Source organism: Nerophis ophidion, linkage group LG28, assembly GCF_033978795.1.
Source record: "Nerophis ophidion isolate RoL-2023_Sa linkage group LG28, RoL_Noph_v1.0, whole genome shotgun sequence".
Lineage (NCBI taxonomy): Eukaryota > Metazoa > Chordata > Actinopteri > Syngnathiformes > Syngnathidae > Nerophis > Nerophis ophidion.
The window spans coordinates 19,449,591-19,476,909 of NC_084638.1; the positions used below are offsets into that span (position 1 = coordinate 19,449,591).

Here is a 27,319-nt window from a genome sequence, read left to right on the forward strand (position 1 = left end):
CTTGTATAAAATACAACTGCTCAAATGATGTACAAAGTAAAAAATAATATGCTTCCAGAAGTGGTCCAGAAGATGTTTCAGATGTGAACCAGTAAATATGAACTAAGAGGGATTTATGTGTACTCAAAAGCAAAGGTATGAACACATGTAAAACAAATATGTACATCATATAAAGGAGTTCATCTATAACATCATAAATAATTAAAAATGATTTCCGAATATCTCTTTACACATAAAAATAATTTGCAACATGTTTTTTCCTGTTTATTCTCACCTTTACAGTCAATGTGTTGTGTTCACTTTTAAATAAAAGTAGACAATGTTGTATATTAAAACATGTACGTGACTGAAAAAAAGCAATAATCTAAAATATCTAATCTATAAATGTTAGAATCTTTGTGCCGATGTTGTTAGAAAGTCAAAGTTAAAGTTTTGACAGTTTATTTCATTTGCTGCTGCTGTTCTCACCAGCACACTTGTGTTTCTTACACTGGTACTTAGAAGAGAATCTTTCACCACACACACTGCAACTCAACACTTTCTAACCACTTTCTAAATACGGACTTTGTATAAAACTTTTACAACATACTGAACTTGTTTAAAGGGGAACATCATCACCAGACCGATGTAAGCGTCAATATATACCTTGATGGTGCAGAAAAAAGACCATATATTTTTCTAACCGATTTCCAAACTCTAAATGGGTGAATTCGGCGAATTAAACGCCTTTCTATTATTCTCTCTCGCAGCGATGACGTCACAACGTGACGTCACATAGGTAATCAATCCGCCATTTTCTCAAACTCATTACAAACACAGAGGGAAATCAGGTGTTATTTTCCATTTTTTCGACTGTTTTCCGTACCTTGGAGACATCATGCCTCGTCGGTGTGTTGTCGGAGGGTGTAACAACACGATCAGGGACGGATTCAAGTTGATTTATGTAGAGTGTGCATCGATTAGCACGGCATGCTAATCGATGCTAACATGATATTTAGGCTAGCTGTATGTAATGTATGTACCGCGATGCTACGACAGACATGGCACAGAGAAACATGTGGATATCCTGCGACACTCAAAGCAGATGCATTTCCAACGATAAAGTCAACGAAATCACAAAGGTGAGTTTTGTTGATGTTATTGAATTATGAGCTAATCAGACATATTTGTTCACGGCATGACTGCAAGCTAATCTATGCTAACATGCTATTTAGGCTAGCTGTATGTACATTTGTAGCTATATTTGCATCCGGCCTTTCCCTCCACCCACATTTAATGCCAAACAAACACTTACCAAGCGACGGATTTAAGTTGCACCAGTGGTCAAAAGATGCAATCGTTGGTTAGAAGGCGATCGCTGAATAGCTTCAATAGCTATTCGCTCAATAGCTTCAGTTTCTTCTTCAATTTCGTTTTCACTATCTGCCTCCACACTCCAACGATCCATTTCAATACATGCGTAATCTGTTGAATCGCTTAAGCCGCTGAAATCCGAGTCTGAATCCAACTCTGAATCCGAGCTAATGTCGTAATATCTTGCTGTGCTATTCCGCCACGTTGTTTGTATTGGCATCGCTAGATGACTTCACAGGAAAATGGACGGTGGATTTACAGATAGCGAAAATCAGGCACTTTAAAGCCTTTTTTTGGGATATTCCATGATGGGTAAAATGTTTTAAAAAACTTCAAAAAATAAAATAAGCCACTGGGAACTGATTTTTATTGGTTTTAACCATCCTGAAATTGTGATAATGTTCCCCTTTAAGGTTTTTCTCCAGTGTGTGTTCTCATGTGTACTTTCAAAGTGCTTCTTCGTACAAAAGCTTTACCACATTCTGAGCAAGAAAACGTTTTTACTCCAGTGTGTGTTCTCATCTGTACTTTTAAACACTGACTTCTTACAAAAATGTTACCGCAGATTGAACAAGAAAATTTTTTTTCTCCAGTGTGTGCTCTCATGTGTACTTTCAAAGTGTTTCTTCGTACAAAAGCTTTACCACATTCTGAGCAGGAGAAAGGTTTTTCTCCAGTGTGTATTCTCATGTGTGTTTTCAAATTGTGCCTATGAGTAAAATCTTTACCACAGATTGAACATGAAAAAGGTTTTTCTCCAGTGTGTGTTGTCATGTGTCTTTTCAATTTACTAGGATATTTAAAAGTTTTGTCACAGAGAGAACATTTGAAGTGAGTCTTGTCAGTGTGACATGTCTTATCATCTTTAGAGTCTTCATCATCAGTGTCAGGAGAGTGTGACGTTGTGTCTTCACTATCTGATAGTGGAGCTAAGAGCTTGTCTGCTTGTGATCCTCCACAGTGGTCTCCATCAGCTTCTGTTGTCATGTGCTGTGTTGAACTGCTGCTTGGAGGCTCACCCCCTCCCCTCTCCTCACTTTCACCTTTGACCTCATCTTCTTCACTCTTCACAGGGACACCAGTCACTGGCATCTTGGTGACATCAACTTCCTCCAGTCCTTCAAGATGCTCTCCCTGCTGACTGATGCTGAGTTCCTCCTCTTCCTCTTTAATGTGAGGGCTCAGTGGGTCCTCCTCTTCGTCCTTAATGTGAGGGCTCAGTGGATCCACCGCTTGCTCTTTAAAATGGGGTGTCAGTGGTTCCTCATCTTCCTTTTTAAAATGGGGGATCAGTGGGTATTCCTCTTCCTTCTTAATGTGGGAGGGCTGTGGCACCTCTGTCCACAACCTGAAGCTCCACTTCTGTTGCTCAGGGTGAAGATGTTCTTCACAGACGTCTGCAAGACAAAACACCATCTCTGCTCAGTCACACAATGCTTTCAGTTATTTTACATGCACTTAGGAAAAACAAGTTATCATATGAACTGTCTTGAAATCTCAGTGACGCACAAACACGCTGCCCTTTACAACATTATTTACAGGAAAAGAAAAACAAACAAGGACGACAGGACGTTTTACTATGGATAGACGATATGGTTTAAAATGGATTTTGCGATTTATTATTTCATATAGAATTACTAATAGAACCATTTTAAAACAGGCTACACAGGCTCCTAATTTAGTTGCTGTAATATGCAGTAAAATGTTACATAATTTCCAGGATTATTTTCTCAGATAAAGTAACCACATATTAACAGTAAATAAACAAGTCCATTAATAATAAATGTTTCGACAAAATAATACAATTATAAATGACCCAATATGTTACTGCATATGTCAGCTGCCAAATTAGGAGCTTTTGTAACCCATTTTGAAATTCTTCTATCACCATTCATATACCAAATGATATATCGTGACTAATATTTTATTAGGATATATTTTTAGGTCATATCGCCCATACCAAACATTGGTTCGCCGAGTCATTTGGTTTGGCCCACCAAATATATATATATATATATATTTTATATTCTTCTGATGTGTGTGTATGTTTAAAATGTGGTATTACTGTTCTACATCACGTGGAAGTGTCATGTCATGGAATTGGTATGCTTTCAACTAAGGGTGTGATGATACGGTCAGCTCACCAAAGGATACTGGATATTGGCTTTAGGAGAACGAGACAATATTTTTGTGGTTAACATGATTCTTACACATATGTGTACTTCATGTGTATATGAATGTACTTTCTCTTATGTGCTTAGTTTTACTGTAACTTCATTGTGGATAATATCTATAAACAACCTCAATTGTTTTTCATCTTTTATTTAAGGACTATTTACTTATCTGACAAATTCAAAGGAAACTGCACTTTTTCAAAAATGTCGCCTGTCATTCACAATCCTTATGTAAGACATATGTTTTAAATGTTTATGAATTCTAATTAGTAAATAAACGTGAGCAAAAATCTGCTAATATTGAAGTCAATGGGAGCTCCTCCATTAGACCCACAAAGTCATCCAAATAACCATCCAAAAACTGCCAACAATACTCCATTTACATTTTGTGAGGGTCTCCCAAGACAAACAGGTCCTAGGTGAGTGATCAGACAAAGAGCAGCTCAAAGACTTCTATGGAATTACAACAAAATGAACCCAGATTTCCCTCGCCCGGACGTGGGTCACCGGGGCCCCGCTCTGGAGCCAGGCCCGGAGTTGGGGCACGATGGCGAGCGCCTGGTGGTCGGGCCTGTCCCCATGGGGCCCGGCCGGGCACAGCCCGAAGAGGCAACGTGGGTCATCCCTCCAATGGGCTCACCACTCATAGGAGGGGCCATAGAGGTCGGGTGCATTGTGAGCTGGGCGGCAGCCGAAGGCAGGGCACTTGGCGGTCCGATCCTCGGCTACAGAAGCTAGCTCTTGGGACCTGGAACGTCACCTCACTGGGGGGGAAGGAGCCTGAGCTAGTGCGTGAGGTAGAGAAGTTCCGGCTGGATATAGTCGGACTCACCTCGACGCACAGCAAGGGCTCTGGAACCAGTTCTCTCGAGAGGGACTGGACCCTCTTCCACTCTGGCGTTGCCGGCAGTGAGAGGCGACGGGCTGGGGTGGCAATTCTCGTTGCCCCCCGGCTCAAAGCCTGCACGTTGGAGTTCAACCCGGTGGACGAGAGGGTAGCTTCCCTTCGCCTTCGGGTGGGGGGACGGGTCCTGACTGTTGTTTGTGCTTACGCACCAAACAGCAGTTCAGAATACCCACCCTTTTTGGGTACACTCGAGGGAGTACTGGAAAGTGCTCCTCCGGGTGATTCCCTTGTCCTACTGGGAGACTTCAACGCTCATGTTGGCAACGACAGTGAAACCTGGAGAGGCGTGATTGGGAAGAATGGTCGCCCGGATCTAAACCCGAGTGGTGTTTTGTTATTGGACTTTTGTGCTCGTCACGGATTGTCCATAACAAACACCATGTTCAAACATAAGGGTGCCCATATGTGCACTTGGCACCAGGACACCCTAGGCCGCAGTTCCATGATCGACTTTTGAGTTGTGTCATCGGATTTGCGGCCTTATGTTTTGGACACTCGGGTGAAGAGAGGGGCGGAGCTTTCTACCGATCACCACCTGGTGGTGAGTTGGCTGCGATGGTGGGGGAGGATGCCGGACAGACCTGGCAGGCCCAAGCGCATTGTGAGGGTCTGCTGGGAACGTCTGGCAGAGTCTCCTGTCAGAGAGAGTTTCAATTCACACCTCCGGGAGAAGTTTGAACATGTCACGAGGGAGGTGCGGGACATTGAGTCCGAGTGGACCATGTTCCGAACCTCTATTGTCGAGGCGGCTGATTGGAGCTGTGGCCGCAAGGTTGTTGGTGCCTGTCGTGGCGGTAATCCCAGAACCCGTTGGTGGACACCAGCAGTGAGGGATGCCGTCAAGCTGAAGAAGGAGTCCTATCGGGTTCTTTTGGCTCATAGGACTCCGGAGGCAGTGGACAGGTACCGACGGGCCAAGCGGTGTGCAGCTTTGGCGGTCGCGGAGGCAAAAACTCGGACATGGGAAGAGTTCGGGGAAGCCATGGAAAACGACTTCCGGACGGCTTCGAAGCGATTCTGGACCACCATACGGCGCCTCAGGAAGGGGAAGCAGTGCACTATCAACACCGTGTATGGTGCGGATGGTGGTCTGCTGAGTTCGACTGCGGAAGTTGTGGATCGGTGGAGGGAATACTTCGAAGACCTCCTCAATCCCACCAACACGTCTTTCTTTGACGAAGCAGTGCCTGGGGAATCTGTGGTGGACTCTCCTATTTCTGGGGCTGAGGTCGCTGAGGTAGTTAAAAAGCTCCTCGGCGGCAAAGCCCCAGGGGTGGATGAGATCCGCCCGGAGTTCCTTAAGGCTCTGGATGCTGTGGGGCTGTCTTGGTTGACAAGACTCTGCAGCATCGCGTGGACATCGGGGGCGGTACCTCTGGATTGGCAGACCGGGGTGGTGGTCCCTCTCTTTAAGAAGGGGGACTGGAGGCTGTGTTCCAAATATCGTGGTATCACACTCCTCAGCCTTCCCGGTAAGGTTTATTCAGGTGTACTGGAGAGGAGGCTTCGCCGGATAGTCGAACCTCGGATTCAGGAGGAACAGTGTGGTTTTCGTCCTGGTCGTGGAACTGTGGACCAGCTCTATACTCTCGGCAGGGTTCTTGAGTGTGCATGGGAGTTTGCCCAACCAGTCTACATGTGCTTTGTGGACTTGGAGAAGGCATTCGACCGTGTCCCTCGGGAAGTCCTGTGGGGAGTGCTCAGAGAGTATGGGGTATCGGACTGTCTTATTGTGGCAGTCCGCTCCCTGTATGATCAGTGTCAGAGCTTGGTCCGCATTGCTGGCAGTAAGTCGGACACGTTTCCAGTGAGGGTTGGACTCCGCCAAGGCTGTCCTTTGTCACCGATTCTGTTCATAACTTTTATTGACAGAATTTCTAGGCGCAGCCAAGGCGTTGAGGGGTTCCGGTTTGGTGGCCACGGGATTAGGTCTCTGCTTTTTGCAGATGATGTAGTCCTGATGGCTTCATCTGGCCGGGATCTTCAGCTCTCACTGGATCGGTTCGCAGCCGAGTGTGAAGCGACCGGAATGAGAATCAGCACCTCCAAGTCCGAGTCCATGGTTCTCGCCCGGAAAAAAGTGGAGTGCCATCTCCGGGTTGGGGAGGAGACCCTGCCCCAAGTGGAGGAGTTCAAGTACCTAGGAGTCTTGTTCACGAGTGGGGGAAGAGTGGATCGTGAGATCGACAGGCGGATCGGTGCGGCGTCTTCAGTAATGCGGACGTTGTATCGATCCGTTGTGGTGAAGAAGGAGCTGAGCCGGAAGGCAAAGCTCTCAATTTACCGGTCGATCTACGTTCCCATCCTCACCTATGGTCACGAGCTTTGGGTCATGACCGAAAGGATAAGATCACGGGTACAAGCGGCCGAAATGAGTTTCCTCCGCCGTGTGGCGGGGCTCTCCCTTAGAGATAGGGTGAGAAGCTCTGCCATCCGGGAGGAGCTCAACGTAAAGCCGCTGCTCCTCCACATCGAGAGGAGCCAGATGAAGTGGTTCGGGCATCTGGTCAGGATGCCACCCGAACGCCTCCCTAGGGATGTGTTTAGGGCACGTCCAGCTGGTAGGAGGCCACGGGGAAGACCCAGGACACGTTGGGAAGACTATGTCTCCCGGCTGGCCTGGGAACGCCTCGGGATCCTCCGGGAAGAGCAAGACGAAGTGGCTGGAGATAGGGAAGTCTGGGCTTCCCTGCTTAGGCTGCTGCCCCCGCGACCCGACCTCGGATAAGCGGAAGATGATGGATGGATGGATGGATGGAAATATTAACAAAGTTTTGGCAATATTGTTATTTTAAGCGCTAACGTTAAGGACCTACTTTTAGCGGTGATTGATCACAGAAGTAACTAGCTTATGCTGCTATATTGACATACTGAGCTGCTTTCTCGCCTCTAAGATGGTGAAAGCTAATTCTTCATTAGAAATCATGCTTCTCACTTATGTAGTAGAAGGTTGTGGACAAAAACCGAGAACTTGGTCAACTTTGACATCCAACTTAGACTTGGAGATGGCAAGAAAGACACAAAAATACGCTCTTTTGCACAAACTCTTTTTTTCCCCCTTTACGAGGAGGAATTCTTCATCTAAACGGGAAGATATGAACATCCCATCAGTCGGCATCCCAGTGAGAGCAGACATTGTATGCTTAAAGGCCTACTGAAATGAGATTTTCTTATTTAAACGGGGATAGCAGGTCCATTCTATGTGTCATACTTGATCATTTCGAGATATTGCCAAATTTTTGCTGAAAGGATTTAGTAGAGAACATCCATGATAAAGTTTGCAACTTTTGGTCGCTAATAAAAAAGCCTTGACTGTACCGGAAGTAGCAGACGATGTGCGCGTGACATCACGGGTTGTGGAGCTCCTCACATCCGCACATTGTTTGGAATCATGGCCACCAGCAACGAGAGCGGTTCGGACCGAGAAAGCAACGATTTCCCCATTAATTTGAGCGAGGATGAAAGATTTGTGGATGAGGAAAGTGAGAGTGGAGGACTAGAAGAAAAAAAAAACTAGACGGCAGATGTTATTAGACAAATTTACAAAAATCATTCTGGAAAATCCCTTATCTGCTTATTGTGTTACTAGTGTTTTAGTGACATTATATGGTCGTACCTGTACAACCTGAAAGTCGGAGGGGTGTGGCCACGGGTGTGGCGACCGCCAGTGTGTCTGCGGGAAGCCACTTTTCTCGATGAGGCAAAGGCGGCTGGTGGGGCTGGGCTGAGATTTTTATTTTTTTTCCCTTCCTCCACGGTGGAAGCATCCGACGGTCAGGGGCGGCCGGTGGGAGTAGGCAAAAGAGTCCGCAGCTGCCTCTTTGACAGGCGCAGGAGGAAACGACGCAAGCTCTCTGCTAATGTCTACGGTAAGAGTCGACTTATTACCACCATTTTCTCACCGAAACCTGCTGGTCGACATGTGGTAGGGAACCATGTTCGCTTGACCGCTCTCTTCCATAGTAAAGCTTCACCGTCATCTTTCGGGAATGTAAACAATGAAACACTGGCTGTGTTTGTGTTGCTAAAGGCGGCCTATCAGCTGCATTCGGGCAGACATATCATGAAAATTAAATCAACTGATGCATGTTATTACGAATACACTATTTGCACAATTGTAAGCAATTAATGCTCATTCAGTTAGACAAAAATTTATATTTAATGAAATAAATGTTAAATATTAAAAATGATTTTAATATACTGCACACAAATTGAACTTGCATCAATATTTTGTTTGTAATAGAATCATGAGGTACCCAAATATTCTAAAAAATATATATATATCTATTGGTGTGTATATATATATATATATATTCTCACGCCAGCACATTTCTTAAGGTGTGAGTGAGGTTCAACCAACATACTATCACACGGCCACACTCACTGGCACTTGTTACACGTGCTTCGCTGCACTTCTGTTTGTTTTCTGTTGGGTTAAAAATGTTGCTTTCGTAGAAGGAAGAACAAGGAGAGGATATTGTGCGTAAAAGTAAAGCCAACTAGTCCCAGCTCTGCAGTCCTGGTCACCGTTGACGTGAGGTGGGACTATTTTGGAGGTGCACGTCAAGGTTGGCTGGTAGGTTGGTAGTGGGAGGAGCGAGTTGGCGTCACTTGATGCTGCAGCACAATGAAACTTTTATACGTGCAGACTGACTTCATGCAGTCATGACAGTATTAAAATCCCAGCAGGAGGTTTTTCATAAGTTGTTACTTTTTATCAATAATTAATGTAAATGCAGAAAACAAGATCAATTACACAATTCATAATAATCAATAACTGATGATTATTCCATGTGTAGAAGAACATCACCACAAAGTGGTGTCAGTCCACTTGGAAAATATTATATTTGATTGACTAAAAAATATTTGACATGTCTGATCTGAAGTTTGTTTGTGTTGTCTTGCGGACGTCCAACAGATGAACGCTCGTCAAGAAGAACGTCCTCTTCAGCAGCAGGAGGATCCACAGCCCCCCCACATTAAAGAGGAAGAGGAGGAAGTGTGGATCACTCAGGAGGAAGAGTTTCTTCCAGGGCAGGATGAGACTGATCTCAGCAAGTTTCCATTGACTGTTGTCTCTGTGAAGACTGAAGAGCATGAAGACAAACCACCTGAGTCCTCACAGCTTCATCACAGTCCAAGTAAGCACAACATCCACATATCATCTAATACAATGTTTGTCACACATGTTCATCCGAGGGCCACACTTATGACTAAAGATGGAGATATACTTGCTTTTTAACACCACCATTCAAAAATGAATGCTTATCAATTGTGTGAATTAGTAAAGTGAATTATATTTATATAGCGCTTTTTTTTTGTGACTCAAAGCGCTTTTACATAGTGAAACTTGATATATAAGTTACATTTCAACCAATGTGGGTGGCACTGGGAGCAGGTGGGTAAAGTGTCTTGCCCAAGGACACAATGTTAGTGACTAGGATGGTGGAAGCAGGGATCGAACCTGGAACTCTCAAGTCGAGGGCACGGCCCCTCTACCAACTGACAGGGCGCTTGCTCCCGCTGACGTGCCGGTCCTCAAGTGACGGCTTGATATGAGCAAACTGTCACAATAAACAAAACAAAACACCGGCGGAAAGCAATAATCGATAAAAAAACAAACAAACAAACTGGAGTTTTGACCCGGAGAAGGCAGTTCGGTTAATAAAAACAAAAACTCTGCATCCCAGGGACGCGCGGACTTAAGGAAATTCACGTCCTTTTTTTATTTCAATGCATAAAAAGACATAAAAAGTGTGTTAACGCCAACACTGGTTTTTAATGTGATTATCAGACAGCAGTCATTTCCATTAGACAATATTTAAATATAGGTGGGAGTGTTGTAACCATACCAATATTTTGGTACCGGTAATACAATTATTTTGGTACTTTTCTCAATAAAGTGTACCACAAAAATGGCATTATTGGATTTATTTTAATTAAAAAAAACTTAGGGTTCATTAAACATATGTTTGTTATTGCAGTTAAGTCCTTTTCGTGTAATGATCTTATGACGGCGAGGAGTTTTGGGGGGCAGCCGATCTTTGCAAGCAGCTTGAAAAGACCATCTCTGCTGACAAAGTCGAATGCTTTAGTGAGATCGAGATATAAGGGTCTCCTCTGTTCCCAGCATTTCTCCTGCAGCTGCTGAATGGTGAAAATCATGTCCACTGTGGATCTTGCTGCCCTCAAGCCACATTGTGACTCAGGGTGGACACGTTCTGCAATGAGGTGGAGTCTAGCAAGGGCGACACGAGCGAAGACTTTCCCCATGATGTTAAGCAGGGAGATGCTGCGGTAATTATTACAGTCACTACGGTCTCCTTTGTTCTTATACAGTGTGACAATCTTGGAGTCACGCAGATCCTGGGGGACGGCTCCATCTTTCCAACAGAGGCAAAGGAGATCGTGAAGGGGCGGCAGTAACGAAGGTTTCCCAAGTTTTAGGACATCAGGTGTTATCCTGTCAGCACCTGGGGCCTTGCCGCATGCAAGGTTGTCAATAGCTTTGCTGAGCTCTTCCTGCGTGGGTTCCTTGTCGAGCTCCATCATAACAGGCAGGTTTGCAACTTCATTCAGACCCGCTTCTGACACAATGCTCTCAGTGGCATATAATTCTGTATAGTGTTCGGCCCATCTTCCCATCATACATGCCCCTTTACATGTCCCATGTCTGAGGCCCTTTGTATGTTTGAGGAGAGCTCGAGCCAGTAGTTGTTGGCACAGCTACGTGCCATTCGCTGGGCTTCGCTCTTGGCCTTTCTCAAAGCGTCAAGGTTCCTCTGTGAGGGGTTTCCCTTGTGCTTGAGGAAAGCGGTACACTTTGCCTCTATAACTGGCTCCATCACAGCAGCACTAGCCTCAAACCAGTCTGCATTTCTTCTCGTTGTCTTCCCATATGTTGCAATGACTTGGTCGTAGATGGTATCACGCAAGCAATTCCATTTGTCCACAGCACTTTGCCTGATTGATGGTCCATAGAGTGCTTGGTCAAGGGAGGTGAGGAAGCGTTGTGTGACAGCCGGTTTGGTATAACGGCTGGCATTGATGCGTGGACGGGCCTTCTGCTTGGTGTGATGGATCTGTTTTGGTCGAAGCTTGACCTTGCTGAGGACTAGTGAATGGTCCGTGTCGCAGTCAGCACTGTGAAACGTCCTTGTGAGAAGCACGCTGTTATGGCCTCTCGCCTTGTGATGATGAGGTCGAGCTGGTGCCAATGTTTGGATCTGGGGTGTCTCCAGGATACCTGGTGCAGAGGCTTAGTCTGGAAGAAGGTGTTCGTGATGCACCGCTTGTGGTAGCAGCACAGCTCTAGCAGACGTTGTCCATTTTCGTTCATACTACCCACTCCAAAGTGACCAAGGCTGTCTGGCCAGGATTTGTGGTCAGCACCTACCCTGGCATTGAAGTCTCCCAGAAGTATCAGATGCTCATTTTTTGGGAGGGTGTTGACAGCCGCGTCGAGTCCTTGTAGAACTTGTCTTTTGACTCTGGTGGTGAGGGTCGGGGCATAAGCACACAACCGGTTTGCTGGTCCGCTGCTGGTAGAAAGGCGGATTACAAGGATCCGCTCAGACCCTCCTGTCGGTGAGTCCATCATAGTAAGCAGAGTGTTATTCACTGCAAATCCCACACCATATTCCCGGGATTCCTCTGCACTCTTTCCCTGCCAGAAAAAAGTATAGTGCTTTTCCTTCAGAGAGCCAAAGTTAGCAAGACGTGTCTCTTGGAGCGCAGCAATGTCGAATGATAGCGGTCTTGCGCGAGTTGCCAATGAGATCAAAGCTGTCCAAGAGCCCTGTGCGCATTGTTTTGACATTCCAGCTTGATACTCGAAGAGCTGGTATCTTCGTTTTCTTTCTCACAGTTTTCGCTTTTTTTCTAATCATCTTTGGTGCAATTGTTGACGTTTGCTAGTCGTGCTTTACCCTATTCCCCGCCAGGATGATGACGGCTCTGGCGGGTTGGCACCTAATTGACCGGGGGATGCCTGGCTTGAGGCAGGCGGTGGCCAATCATTAGTCAATGATTCCTCCCACCGTCGAAGCTGGCGCCAATCGAGTGGAACTTAAGACTGCCAGCTTCCGTGTTGTTTCCTCCCTTTTGGGGGGAGGCTGGAGTGACCTCTCCGTGGCGCAAGCCTGGGCAGAAAGTATGGAGATCTTGGGTTGCCCAGAAATCAAGATCCCCCTCTCGGCCGTGTCGATGTGACCCAGAGGAAAGCAAGGCAATACATCTGGCATCGGCTTGGCTGCAGGAGCTGCCGGCGGGGGGGGGTCAGCAATGACACCCAGTTGCCTCAGCGGCTCCACTCCTGATTTTCTGTCTGGGTTTTCTCCCGTAGCCTTTCTTTCTCCCAAAGGTACCACAAGGTAGCGGGTGGGGGGGGGGTGACAACTATTTGACCCATAGATGGGGCAGTGGTTAGCGGATGCCAGGGCGTGTCCACACACCGGTGGGTCTGCACACCTCGCCTCTGGGGCCCACTGCTGCTCCGAGATCCCCTACAGTTTAGCCTGAGACCGCGAGGTCCCAGTTACCGTGTGTGGCCGCGAGGAGGCACTGTAGGAGTCTTGGTGGTGGAGAGGCTGTGTACTGGCAAGAGGAGGCTTACGCACTCGGCTCCTCTTTTCACCCGCCGTAAGGAGGGCTAGCCGGTGGCAGTAGCTGAGAGCAGACAGTAGCAGGCAGAAGCAGCATGCAACATGCAACATGCAAAATGCAACATGCAAAATGCAACATGCAACATGCAACATGCTCTAACTACAAGCATTTCTACGCAGTGCTACTGCACTGACGCATCACACACACCCTGTTTGTACAAACACACACACTAATAGAATATAAATGACACAATATGTTACTGCATATGTCAGCAGACTTAATTAGGAGCCTTTGTTTGCTTACTTACTACTAAAAGACAAGTTGTCCAGTATGTTCACTATTTTATTTAAGGACAAACGTGCAATAAGAAACATATGTTTAATATATCCTACGATTTTTTGGTTTAAATAAAGCCAATGGTGCAGTTTTTTGTGGTCACTTTTATTTAGAAAAATATCTAAATACATTTTGGTACAGGTCCCGGTACCAAAATATTGGTATCGGGACAACACTAGTAAGAACAGAATTTCAACAAACACAACAACGTTAGGAAATACAAGATTAAGGAAAATCAACGTACCAGGACAGACGAGGTGAAGCAGGCGCATGCACGTAGGAGGTGCAGGATAAATTAACCGACAAGACCAGCTGTGGGTGACTGAGCTTAAATACTCCTCGGTAGAAATAGGTTGCAGGTGTGCCTTAGTGTCCGCCCCTCGCTGGAGACTAACGAGTTGAGGGAACAAATCACCACAAAAGAGAAGGCAGGGAAATAAAAACATAACACTATGTTCTTTATAGGTACAGAAAATCATGGAATGATCACTTAAGGTACACACTTGTGGTGTTCTTAAACTGGTCAGAAGTAACTATGAAGGTTTAAAAGGACTCACTCACCCTGGTAGTTTGCTTAATGAGCTAAGTGAGACAATGTTGGTGGCACAGCTTAGTGAAGGTTTTAAAATGGGTGCATCCTTTCGGGACATATGTGTGTTCCAGTCCCCAAGAAGATGTAAACCTGTGTCACATGTTTACACCAAACTCACACAGTCACTAAATACATTTTATACTGTAATCAAATCTAATTAAAATTATGATTTCACTTCCTGATTCTGACCTACATACATCAATAATTGAAAGTAACATTTATGTTGAATAACCAAAGTAGTCAACACTTGATTTATTAAAAGAACATGAAGGTGACTGACTTCCCTTCAGTGTGTCGTAGATCGTCTCTAATTCCTAAAGAGGAATTGTTGATGGAGATACTCCATAAAAAAAAACACATAATAAAACATGTTTTTTGTAAAAGTTCCTTTTGCCCCAGCCAACAAAATGACCACAAAAAAGCATTTTGCATGATGACAATAACATACCATGAATGTTTTTTAATTGATTTTGGAATTAAGATTTTTTTTTTTCCATGGTATTGAAGTTATGGTCATTACAAAATCATAGTTAAGTTAACAGTTAAATTGTAGGTGTCATAGACCATATACAAAATAAAATATTTACACACTTAGAAAATGGATGGATGGACATCAGTGGTTGTAAAGTTAAGAATGCCTCAATTAATACTGTCTCGTACTTATAAAAACGTTTCAAATTGCCATCCATCAAATTTCCAAGTCTGTTTTTGTACACACTGTACCACTTTTGAATTAATTTTAGGTAAAAGGGAGGTATTTCCCATGTTTTTATTGGTTGTTTTGCTACACACTTTTAACACAACACACAGAAGAACAGAACTAATGTCATTGTGTTAACAGTGTCAGTCCAAAACTATTTCTATTCTCTCTTTATCTTATTTACTTATTTACCCAACAGACGTCCAGCAGCCCCCTCACATTAAAGAGGATGAGGAGGAAGTGTGGATCACTCAGGAGGAAGAGTGTCTTCTAGGGCAGGAGGAGGCTGATCTCAGCAAGTTTCCACTGACTGTTGTCTCTGTGAAGACTGAAAAGCATGAAGACAAACCACCTGAGTCCTCACAGCTTCATCACAGTCCAAGTAAGCACAACATCCACATATCATTTTATTCTCAGGGCATTCAATCCATCACAACTGGACTCTTCACTTTGTCTTAGAAGACGTTTGTCCTCTCATCCAAGTAGGCTTCATCAGTTCATGCTCATAAACTTAAAGTCTTAAATCTAATCATTTGAATTTAGAGGGGAACTGCACTTAGCCTTGAATGAACACTTGATGCATATAATCACAGCAGTAAGATGATTCTATGTGTCTACATTAAAACAATCTTGTTCATACTGCATTAATATACGATCATTTTAAACTTTCATGCTGAAAGTGAAACCACAACCTAGTCAATTTAGCAAAACTGTATTAATTAAACAGTTATTAAGCAGTGGCACAAACATTCATGTCATCCAAACAGAAAGTGCAAGATTGTCAGAGACATTTTAAAACAAGCTATTAGTGCACTTTTGTGCATGATGTCAGGAAGATGACATATCAAAACACTAAATTAATGTGCACTTTTTGTACAGAACGCAACTACAATTGTTGAAAACAAATGAAGAGCACTTTTGTGCATGATGTTACACAACATATTTCAATAAATGTCAAATAAAAATGTGCTGCATAATAGGAAATCAAAGTGTATGTCCTTCGCTATGTGGTAGGTTCCTGCGGACGTTATCTCCTTCTGTTGTTGACTATTTTTTTCATACGGTGTTGCTTGGGCATTTTGTTGGTGTGGCACCAAACTGAGATGTTGACATGCGGAGTTTCAAGCATTCCTCATTCTCTAGCGGGTGACTTTTCAAATTATGCTACACATTAGCAGTGCTGCTGCTTTTTTGTAGCAACGCTTTTGCCGCATACTTGACATATTACGGTTGTCTGTTCAACTTCTTCCCGCCACAAGCCAAACCACCGCCAGACGATGGACTTTGTGCCGTTTTTCTTGAGAATTAATTATTCCTTCATTTGTTACCAGATTAGCACGTTCTTTCTCTGGTATTACCACTAGCACCACTCCGTTTGCACCACAGCTAACGTCACCATGCCGCTACCTGTCTGCTCTGCGAGTGCGTATGACGTTGCACGTGCGACAGTATGTGACGTATGTAAGAAGGTGCGCTTGCTTTATGTCTCTGTGAGAAGGAGAGAAGAGAAAGAGTGAGTAGAGCCTGTAGTGTAATCAGAGGTGGGTAGTAACGCGCTACATTTACTCCGTTACATCTACTTGAGTAACTTTTGGGATAAATTGTACTCCTAAGAGTAGTTTTAATGCAACATACTTTTACTTTTACTTGAGTATATTTATAGAGAAGAAACACTATTTTTACTCCGCTCCATTTACCTACATTCAGCTCGCTACTCGCTACGGATTTTTATCAATCTGTTAATGAACGCTTTGTTTGTTTTTGTTTTGTCAGACAGACCTTCAAAGTAGGATCTATCACATGCCTTCGTTTCACCAATCAAATGCAGTCACTGGTGACGTTTGACTCCGTTTCACCAATCAAACAGAGCCAGGCGGTCACATGATTAACTGCACACTTTTTTTTTTAAATAAATCTTTATTTATAAATTTCAACATTTACAAACAGTTGAAAATAATAATCAAAGTAAGTACAAAAACAGTACAAAACAGTATAAAAAACGTACAAGACAGCGCCAGGGGGTTGTAAATTCAAAGTAACTAAAATAGAATGCAAAAAAAAACATATATAAAATAAACAAAGTGCAAAGCCATACGCTCACTCAATCTCAGTAATTAACTTACATTTGGAACACAGCATCATCGTTTTCACAGCTTTTTGGTTGTTAGAGGTAGAGTGTTTCAATGTAGAGTTCTAAATCTTTTTTAAAGGCACAAAAACAGGTCGGTTATTGAAAAACTTACATTTATGAATATAAAACTTAGCCAATAGTATCATGAGCTTGCAAATGTAAAATTCATTTTGAAAATGTTTTTCAATACAGTGTAAAACCAAATATATATTATTTAATACATATTATTGTTTTAGTTGCTTAAGAGATATTCCTGGCTCTGAATTTGTTCATTGCTTTTTTAATTTTTTTGTGCATCACTTGTTGCCTTCATCTTTAAACGAACAGGTTACTCATCAGTTACTCAGTATTTGAGTAGTTTTTTCACAACATACTTTTTACTTTTACTGAAGTAAATATTTGGGTGACTACTCCTTACTTTTACTTGAGTAATGAGTCTCTAAAGTAACAGTACTCTTACTTGAGTACAATTTCTGGCTACTCTACCCACCTCTGAGTGTAATGCCCGCAGCTAAAGCAACTGCGTGAGAAAGTATACTCCAATAGCACGATATAGTCATTTTCTATATCGCACAGAGACAAACCCACAATATATCGAGTATATTCCATAGATCGCCCAGCCCTAATTCTAACTCATAAATGTAAACAAAAGTCCACTTGCAATGGAGCCAATAGGAGGTCCTCTCTAAGCATCCAAAAAACGCCAACCGCCAACAGTACCCCATTTGCATTTTGTGGCTTGAATATCGACCAAGTATTACAAACCCCGTTTCCATATGAGTAGGGAAATTGTGTTTGATGTAAATATAAACGGAATACAATGATTTACCAATCCTTTTCAACCCATATTCAGTTGAATGCACTACAAAGACAAGATATTTGATGTTCAAACTCATAAACTTTATTTTTTTTTGCAAATAATAATTGACGCAGAATTTCATGGCTGCAACACGTGCCAAAGTAGTTGGGAAAGGGCATTGTGGTGGAGAGACGGAGCCGACGAGCCGACAGCAGGCTAGGACAAACAGCGGTCCTGCCCAAGATGGCGGCCAGGAGGAGGAGCATGCGGCGGAGCGGAGAGGCGGGACACGCCTGGAGCGACACTGCAGCCATCAGAGTCAGGTGCATAAACGACACACCTGCTCTCAATCCCTGCATCTTCTGCTGCAGCATAAAAGGGGAGAAAGAGAAGCAATCGTGGCAGAAGTAGGAGAAGAAACACCCAAAAACGAAGACGACGACAGCGACCAGGAGAAAGATGAGCCCCCGTGGAAGACGCAGCCACAGGCCACCGAAAGGCGCGCCGAGACGAGCAGGGAAGGAGGTCGTGCTAGAAATTGGCGCAATCGACTGGAACGAAAGCATGTTTATAGAAACAATAAACAAGAGTCAAACCTGCTACAATGCATCTTGCATCGATGGTCCATGTAACCCGCACAATGACGGCTGGAAACCTGTCACAGGCATGTTCACCACTGTGTTACATCACCTTTTCCTTTAACAACAGTCAATAAACGTTTGGGAACTGAGGAAACTTATTGTTGAAGCTTTGAAAGTGGAATTCTTTACCATTCTTGTTTTACGTAGAGCTTCAGTCGTTCAACAGTCCGGGGTCTCCGCTGTTGTATTTTACGCTTCATAATGCGCCACACATTTTCGATGGAAGACAGGTCTGGACTGCAGGCGGGCCAGGAAAGTACCCGCAATCTTTTACTACGAAGCCACGCTGTTGTGACACGTGGCTTGGCATTTTCCTGCTGAAATAAGCAGGGGCGTCCATGATAACGTTGCTTGGATGACAACATATGTTGCTCCAAAACCTGTATGGACCATTCAGCATTAATGGTGCCTTCACAGATGTGTAAGTTACCCATGCCTTGGGCACTAATACACCCCCATACCATCACAGATGCTGGCTTTTGAACTTTGCGCCCATAACAATCCAGAGGGTTATTTTCCTCTTTGTTCCAGAGGACACCACGTCCACAGTTTCCAAATATAATTGGAAATGTGGACTCGTCAGACCACAGGACACTTTTCCACTTTGCATCAGTCCATATTAGATGAGCTCAGGCCCAGCGAAGCGGACGGCGTTTCTGGGTGCTGTTGATAAATGGGTTTGGCTTTGCATAGTAGAGTTTAAACTTGCACTTACAGATGTAGCGACCAACTGTAGTTACTGACAGTGGTTTTATGAAGTGTTCCTGAGCCCATGTGGTGATATCCTTTACACACTGATGTTGCTTTTTGATGCAGTTCCGCTTGTGGGATCAAAGGTTCAGTAATTTCTTCAGATTCTGTGAACCTTTTGATGATTTTACAGACCGTAGATGGTAAAATCCCTAAATTCCTTGCAATAGCTTGTTGAGAAATGTTGTTCTAAAACTGTTTGACAATTTGCTTTCAAAGTGGTGACCCTCGCCTCATCCTTGTTTGTGAATTACTGAGCATTTCATGGAAGCTGCTTTTATACCCAATCATGCCACCCACCTGTTCCCAATTAGCCTGCACACCTGTGGGATGTTCCAAATAAGTGTTTGATGAGCATTCCTCAACTTTATCAGTATTTATTGCCACCTTTCCCAACTTCTTTGTCAGGTGTTGCTGGCATCAAATTTGCAACAAAAAAAAAAGTTAATCAGTTTGAAGATCAAATACTGTATTTCCTTGAATTGCCGCAGGGCATATAGTATGCGCCTGCCTTGAATTACTGCCGGGTCAAACTCGCTTCGCAAAATAATTAGCGCATGCTTAGTATCACCGCCTGGTCAAACTCGTGACGTCATGAGTGACACTTCCCCTGTCATCATTTTCAAAATGGAGGAGGCTGATTTCAATACCGGTGATTTGAAATCGCACAAAGAGAAGAAGATTAAGAGCTATTCTGTCGAATTTAAGGTCCAAGATTACATCACACTCAATTTTTTACTGCATGCCTTTGGTAAGTGCCGGAGTGAGAAAAGGTTTTAAAACAATTAGCGCATGCTTACTTTTACCGCATGCCTTTGGTAAGTACCAGAGTGAGAATAGCTTTTAAAATAATTAGCGCATGCTTACTTTTTCCGCATACCTTTGGTAAGTGCAGGAGTGAGAAGAGGTTTTAAATTAATTAGCACCCCGGCGGCAATTCAAGGAAATACGGTATGTTTTCTTTGTAGCATATTCAATTGAATAAGGGTTGAAAATTATTTGCAAATCATTGCATTCCGTTTATATTTACATCCAACACAATTTCCAAACTCATATGGAAACGGGTTTGTAATATTCTATGTTAGTTTGTGGAACTCTCTAATCTGTTTTTGAACAGTTTTTCAATTATTTTTGAAAATTGTGGAAGTAAAAAAACAGGTCTATTATTTGTAAATTGGTGTTTGTCTCCATTCTTATAAATTGGTGCAACTTTAGCTATTTTCATTTTGTTTGGGAATTTGCCTTTCTGAGATGATAGGTTACTAATATACATTAATGGTCCTGAGATCTCTTCAATAACCTTTTTTTTATCGTTTCCATATCAATTCCATTACAATCAGTTGTAGTCTTAGATTTGCCTTTTTTCACGATTATAACTAATTCTTCCTGTGTCACATTACTGAGGAACATGGAGTTGGGATTTCGCTCTATGGATTCATTATAGTCTTCAGCTAAAACTGGGTCCGGAATCCTTTCTTCCAATTTTGGTCCAATATTTACAAAGTAATTATTGAAGCTTTCAACTACTTCCTTTATGTTGTCATTATTTTTGTTTTACGTCTAAGAAGTATTGGGGGTAATCCCTCTTAGTGCCAAGGCTTCATCCTCTTCCTTTTTCCGTCTTTCTTTTTCTTTTATTTTGTGTGTAAATGTGTATGACTGTTAAATATGTATAATCTGTACTGTTAAACTGATCACACAAAATGGTTGATTATATGACGGAAAAAAGCTCATTTCATAAAAACAAAAACAAAAAAAAAACATATGGGATGCGGGTTGTCTTACGTGAGCACCGGAAGTGGTAACATCAGCTGCTCAGCTTGCGGGTTTTTTGGGGATGAATATAAAAGTCCTTCTTTAGTTGCCGTCTTGTTGTATCATATATTGCTGCCTTTGCACCTGTCAATGTTCACTTTCGTATGCACATTAAATCAACAAAAACTCTTGACTTTGGTGCAATGTTCACAGACTCTAGTATTTGTCTCTCTATTAAATGTAGCAGCGCCTACCTCTTTAGGACCACCCTTTCTAGATATATAACGATTTGTATTTACACCATTAGTATGTACATACTACGTAAATATAAAAAAATAAGCTTTTAGTTCATTTTAATAAGTTTAGTTTTAAATGTTTTGTTTGAAATTGTTTTTTAATATTCATTATTTACTTCTAGTTATTACAGTATGTCTCAGTATACATATTTATTTTATACATTTTGGCCAAAGGAGGCACATTTAAATTTCTTACATACACTTGTTATTACATATGTTGACCAGAACGGAAGCACTTAAAACTTTTATACACATTTGTTATTTCATATGTTGACCAGAAGGGGAGCACTTTTAAAACTGACACACAGTCAATTTGAAAAATTCCTCCTTTTTGGGACCAACCTAATTTTGATAGATTTCACCACTAGGGGTGCAAATGAGACATTCTCTATTAGATGCAATGGTTTTCCGTATTGGGACCATGATGTATGTCCTAACTTGTTCACACCTCCTCATACGGAAGCTACTTTTCCTTGATGGTGTCTCAAGAAGGGTAGAAATAAAATAAATTCAAAAAATACATGCAGTGGATTGCAGGGACTCCTTGAGGTAGTTGTAAGGTGTCCCCAGCTAAATGACAGATAGTTAAGAGCAATGAACCCTCAATGGGTCTATTTGTACACTTTCAGTTACATTAACATGGATATTATACATGTGGACCAATAGATAGAAATGATGTTAAATGTAGCTTTGATGTGGCCAGCTACTTTTGCCGTGTAGCTTGCTACAATTTTCTGAGAATAGTTTTGCTACATTTAATGAAGAGTAACTTGCGGGCTATAGAGCGTTTTCCGTTCGGGCTCCAGTACTCTGGAATGCCCTCCCGGTAACAGTTTGCGATGCCACCTCAGTAGAAGCATTTAAGTCTCACCTTAAAACTCATTTGTATACTCTAGCCTTTAAATAGACTCCCTTTTTAGACCAGTTGATCTGCCGTTTCTTTTCTTTTTCTTCTATGTCCCACTCTCCCGTGTGGAGGGGGTCCGGTCCGATCCGGTGGCCATGTACTGCTCGCCTGTGTATCGGCTGGGGACATCTCTGCGCTGCTGGTCCGCCTACGCTTCGGATGGTTTCCTGCTGGCTCCGCTGTGAACGGGACTCTCGCTGCTGTGTCTTGGATCCTCTTTGGACTGGACTCTCGCGACTGTGTTGTATCCATTGTGGATTGAACTTTCACAGTATCATGTTAGACCCGCTCGACATCCATTGCTTTCCTCCTCTCTAAGGTTCTCATAGTCATCATTGTCACCGACGTCCCACTGGGTCATCATTGTCACCGATGTCCCACTGGGTGTGAGTTTTCCTTGCCCTTATGTGGGCCTACCGAGGATGTCGTGGTGGTTTGTGCAGCCCTTTGAGACACTAGTGATTTAGGGCTATATAAGTAAACATTGATTGATTGATTGATTGATTGTAGCTTAGCTTACTACATTTTCCAGGTCGCTTGCCCATCACTGTCTATTTGGCCTACCTCACATGTGAATAGTTTGAATACTGCAAACTTCAATACAGTAACACCTCATTTGTGTTTTATGTTCTGTAGACGTCCAGCAGGTGTCAGCAGAGAGTCATGAAGAGATTCCCTCCAAGCAGCAGGAATGGAGCTCCAGTGTGGGACAGAAGGAGCTACAGGCCCCCTCCCACATTAAAGAGGAGCAGCTTCATGATGAAGATGTAGCTCGGTCCTTACAGCTTCATCACAGTCAAAGTGAGGAGAACATAGGGGCGGAGCTTGTAAGTCAACACATCACAGAAGCTGATGGAGAGCATTGTGAAGATATAAAGTCAGAACCAGACAGCATCTTTGCTCCACTGTCAGACATGGACCACATGATGTCAGACTCTTCTGATTACAGTGACCACATCCAAAAACCTTTGGAGAGTAAAAATGACTCTAAAGGTGATACTAGACATCACACTAACAACAAACACTTTGACTGCTGTGAATGTGGGAAATCATTTAGACTCAAGAGTAATTTTACAGTACACATGAGAATACATACTGGAGAGAAACCTTTTCCTTGCTCTGTTTGTAAGAAGAGTTTCCCCACGAAGCGTGCCATGACCAGACACATGAGAACACATACTGGAGAGAAACCTTTTACTTGCTCTGTTTGTATGAAGAGTTTCTCCACAAAGCAACAAATGACCACACACATAAGAACACACACTGGAGAGAAAGCTTTTGCTTGCTCTTTTTGTAGGAAGAGTTTCTCCGTGAAGCCTGCTATGACCACACACATGAGAACACACACTGGAGAGAAACCTTTTCCTTGCTCTGTTTGTAAGAAGCGTTTCTCCACAAAGCTTGTCATGACCAGACACATGAGAACACATACTGGAGAGAAACCTTTTACTTGCTCTGTTTGTAAGAAGAGTTTCTCCAGAAAGGTTGACATGACCACACACATGAGAACACACACTGGAGAAAAACCTTTTCCGTGCTCAGTGTGTCCCAAAAAATTCTCCATAAATGAGCAAATGAAAAGACACATGAGAACACACACTGGAGAGAAGACTTTTACTTGCTCTGTTTGTAAGAGGGGTTTCTCCACAAAGCCTGACATGTCCATGCACATGAGAACACATACTGGTGAGAAACCTTTTACTTGCCCTGTTTGTAAGAAGAGTTTCTCCAGAAAGCGTAACATGACCACACACATGAGAACACATACTGGAGAGACACCTTTTACTTGCTCTGTGTGTAAGAAGAATTTCTCCAGAAAGCTCACCATGACCACACACATGAGAATACATACTGGAGAGAAACCTTTCACTTGCTCTGTTTGTAAGAAAAGTTTCTCCAGAAAGCTTGACATGACCACTCACATGAGAACACATACTGTAGAGAAACCTTTTACTTGCTCTGTTTGTAAGAAGAGTTTCTCCACAAAGCTTGTCATGACCAGACACATGAGAACACATACTGGAGAGAAACCTTTTTCTTGCTCTGTTTGTAAGAAGAGTTTCTCCAGAAAGATTGACATGACCATACACATGAGAACACATACTGGAGAGAAACCTTTTACCTGCCCTGTTTGTAAGAAGAGTTTCTCCAGAAAACAATACATCACCACACACTTGAGAACACACACTGGAGAGAAACCATTTAGTTGCACTGTGTGTGATAAAACATTTAGGTTTAAGTATCAGGTCAGTAAACACAAGTGTGTAACAGTCACGGAAGCTGCAGGGATTTAAAAACACTTGAACAGTGATTGTGCTAAAAGTATTCTAAAAACACAGCATGTTTAATATGAATGTGTATTTGATGTTGTATGTAGTGCTTCTCATCTTTTAGTGTTATATGTTGTCCTGTACTTACTTTTTAAGTTGTGTGCATATATTGAATATTGTACAAGTAGCTACTATTGTATTCTATTTTCTCATTGCTGAAGAGAGGACATCTTATTATTTTCATTTGTTGTTTTCCACAAATTTTCCATTGCAATGTATTGATGTTATTATCCAATTAAAAGTATGATTTAATAAGTTTATGGACTCTGGTAGATCAGCAGCATTGTTATATCATGGATGTTAACTACTGCAAAACATCAACAAAGAAGAAAAAAGCTGACGTTAGCAACACATCACTGAACTTAAGAGCCATCGCGTGTGGAGTTGGTTGTTTTTATTGCTGCATTTGTACTTATTTCACCTCACATCTTCACTTTTAATCCTAAAGTCTTCAAATATTGTTGTAGGCTTTTAAGATTCATGTTTATGATGTGTGTGTAGTCTACTGTGGAAAGGGTTGTTGTCCCTTGTGGATCAAATTGTTCAGTTGCACAGATACATCATCATCATCATCATCATCATCATCATCATCGTCATCGTCATCGTCATCATTATCAGACGTTGCTGGTCCACTCTGGACGAAACCTTAGCATCAATGTTTTAATATGAGTGTGACCTCATGCAGTGGCAGAGCGCGATCCACGCTTCCTACCCGACCCCCCACGATTACTGAAATCTTGGCTTTGCACACGGTACTCCAGCAGCACCAAGAGCATTTCTCGAAACCTGAAGAACAAGCTCGAGGTCTCCTTTGCCAGCCTGCTTGCAAGATTGGACAGCATTAGTCTTAGCCTTGATTCTCCTTCTGTGTCAGATCCAAGCGCGCCGGCAGCAACCGCTGCCTGGCACCCCTCCCACACCTGAGAACCCAAGATTGCTAGTCCCAGACCATTCGAGGGGGGCTTTGAGTTTTGCCGGGGTTTTTTGGTACAATGGGAGCTCATTTTTAAGCATAAACCCTCTTGTTACGCTTCTGACGGGGCAAAAATTGCTTTAATTTTTTCGCTACTCTCGGGTCAGTCGCTTAGAGGGGCCACAACAGGGGTCAACAAGTCCGATGAGCTGGACACCAACTATGTTGCCTTCCGCTCCCAATTCTAGGCAGTGTTCGATCACCCCATGGACGGGGGGACGCCGCCTTCATACTGGACTCCATCCAGCAACGCTCTAGCTCGGTTGCAGCCTACACCCTCGAGTTCTGCACCCTTGCTGCTGACAGCGAGTGGGGAGACAAGGTGCTCCAGAGCGCATACAGAAGGGGACTGAGCAAGGCCATAAGGACAACTTGTTGCGAGACCAACCTACCTCATACCAAGCCCTTAATCTGGCGCTCCTGATGGACCGAAGGCTTGTCACGAGAGCAGCGGAGCGAGCGCAGACTACTGCTAGCCCCACTCCGACCCCTAAGTTTCGACCAGCTGACCACACCACTGTGTTTTGACCTGTATCTCCGTCTATTCCGACTGGAACTGAGGAGCTCATGCAGCTAGGCAGGTCACGCCTAGTGGCGGAGGAAAGGGAGAGGAGGTCTCTGCTGCGCCTCTGCCTCTACTGCAGGATGGCCAGGCACGTCATCAGCTGTCCGACCCGGCCAAAAGACAAGGCTCACTAACTATGGCAATCCTGGCAAGCCATACCTCCGTTCCTCAGACTAACAAGGACCCAGGCATTCTCTTCCCGGCGACCCTGTCCTGGAGCTCTGGAACTCTATCCGGGGGGGCCTACCTGGAGTCTGGAGCAAACGACAGCTTCATTGACCAGGAGTTTGCTTGCCAGGCCTAAATAACCCTCCTGCACCTGGAGACTTTCTTACATGCACAAGCCCTGGACGGCCATCCCCTCTGTCCCATAAAGCACCGCAGAGAGTCCCATCCCTGACCATCTCAGGGAACTACACTGAGACCCTCAGCCTCTGGGTGCTTGACGCAACCGTCGCTCCCTTAGTCCTCGGGCGCTCATGGCATCGTAAACACGTCCCCCATATTTCTTGGCCCACGGAAAAAGGTCCTAGCATGGAGCACAGCATGCCACGCACGCTGCCTTAAAGCGGCAGTTCCCTCAGCCGACAGGCCTAAAAGCGTCTCACCTCCCACAGATCGTTCCAATGTTCCTTTTGTGTACCATGATGTAGCGGCATTATTTGACAAGGAACGTGCGCTTTCCCTTCCCCCGCAAAAGCCCTATGACTGCGCAATTGTGAAGTGAATTATATTTATATAGCGCTTTTCTCAAGTGACTCAAAGCGCTTTACATAGTGACACCCAATACCTAAGTTACATTTAAACCAGTGTGGGTGGCACTGGGAGCAGGTGGGTAAAGTGTCTTGCCCAAGGACACAACGGCAGTAACTAGGATGGCACAAGCGGGAATCGAACCTGCAACCCTCAAGTTGCTGACACGGCCACTCTACCAACCGAGCTATGCCGCCCCATTGATGTGCTTCCCAACGCTGTCCTTCCCTCCAGCCGGCTTTACAACCTTTCTATACAGGCCATGCAGGACCACATCTCTGAATCTCTCACCTCAGGCATCAAAGTCCCCGGTGGCAGCGGGATTCTTCTTGGTGAGCAAGAAGGACGAGTCATTAAGGCCCTGCATTTACTATCGACAGCTGAACTTCATTACGATCAAGAACAAGTATCCTCTACCCCTCCTGAGTTCCTCTTTTAAGCACCTCGCTCCCGCCACCATATTCAGTAAACTTGACCTCTACAACGCTTACCACCTGGTGCGCATCAAGGAGTGTGATGAATGGAAGACAGCCTTCAACACCCATGTTGGACATTTCGGTTATAGGTTCATGCCGTTTCAATTAACTAATGCCATTCAGGCATTAGTTAATCATTTTTTTTGGGACATGTTGGACCACTTTATTGTGTTTTTTCTTGATGAAATTTAGATTCTTTTCCCCAGAACCTGCAGGAGCATCAACAAGAATGTCCGCCTGGTCCTGCAACGCTTGCTGGAGAACAGGGATTTCTCCT

The 27,319-nt window shown here is 43.7% G+C and overlaps 1 protein-coding gene across 3 annotated transcripts; it reads left to right on the forward strand.

Annotated features, from left to right (window-relative positions):
• The first annotated feature begins 9,325 nt into the window (after nucleotides 1-9,325).
• LOC133545392 (gastrula zinc finger protein XlCGF57.1-like) lies at nucleotides 9,326-24,780 on the forward strand. 3 transcript variants are annotated; one of them, XM_061890926.1, is made up of 3 exons: nucleotides 9,326-9,575; nucleotides 14,866-15,048; nucleotides 22,582-24,780. In XM_061890926.1, the coding sequence occupies exons 1-3, from the start codon at nucleotides 9,353-9,355 to the stop codon at nucleotides 24,237-24,239; spliced, it is 2,064 nt and encodes a 687-aa protein (XP_061746910.1). In that variant the 5' UTR covers nucleotides 9,326-9,352; the 3' UTR covers nucleotides 24,240-24,780. The 3 variants fall into 3 exon arrangements, with proteins under 3 accessions (XP_061746910.1, XP_061746912.1, XP_061746911.1); XM_061890928.1 differs by lacking the exon at nucleotides 22,582-24,780 and adding an exon at nucleotides 17,731-18,153; XM_061890927.1 differs by lacking the exon at nucleotides 14,866-15,048.
• The last annotated feature ends 2,539 nt before the right edge of the window (nucleotides 24,781-27,319 follow it).

Bases quoted from the DNA above. Each gene is read 5' to 3' on its own strand.
- LOC133545392 (XM_061890926.1), top strand. From the start codon at position 9,353: ATGAACGCTCGTCAAGAAGAACGTCCTCTTCAGCAGCAGGAGGATCCA. The intron at 9,576-14,865 runs GTAAGCACAACA...TTTACCCAACAG, and splicing joins ACAGCTTCATCACAGTCCAA to ACGTCCAGCAGCCCCCTCAC. The intron at 15,049-22,581 runs GTAAGCACAACA...TATGTTCTGTAG, and splicing joins ACAGCTTCATCACAGTCCAA to ACGTCCAGCAGGTGTCAGCA.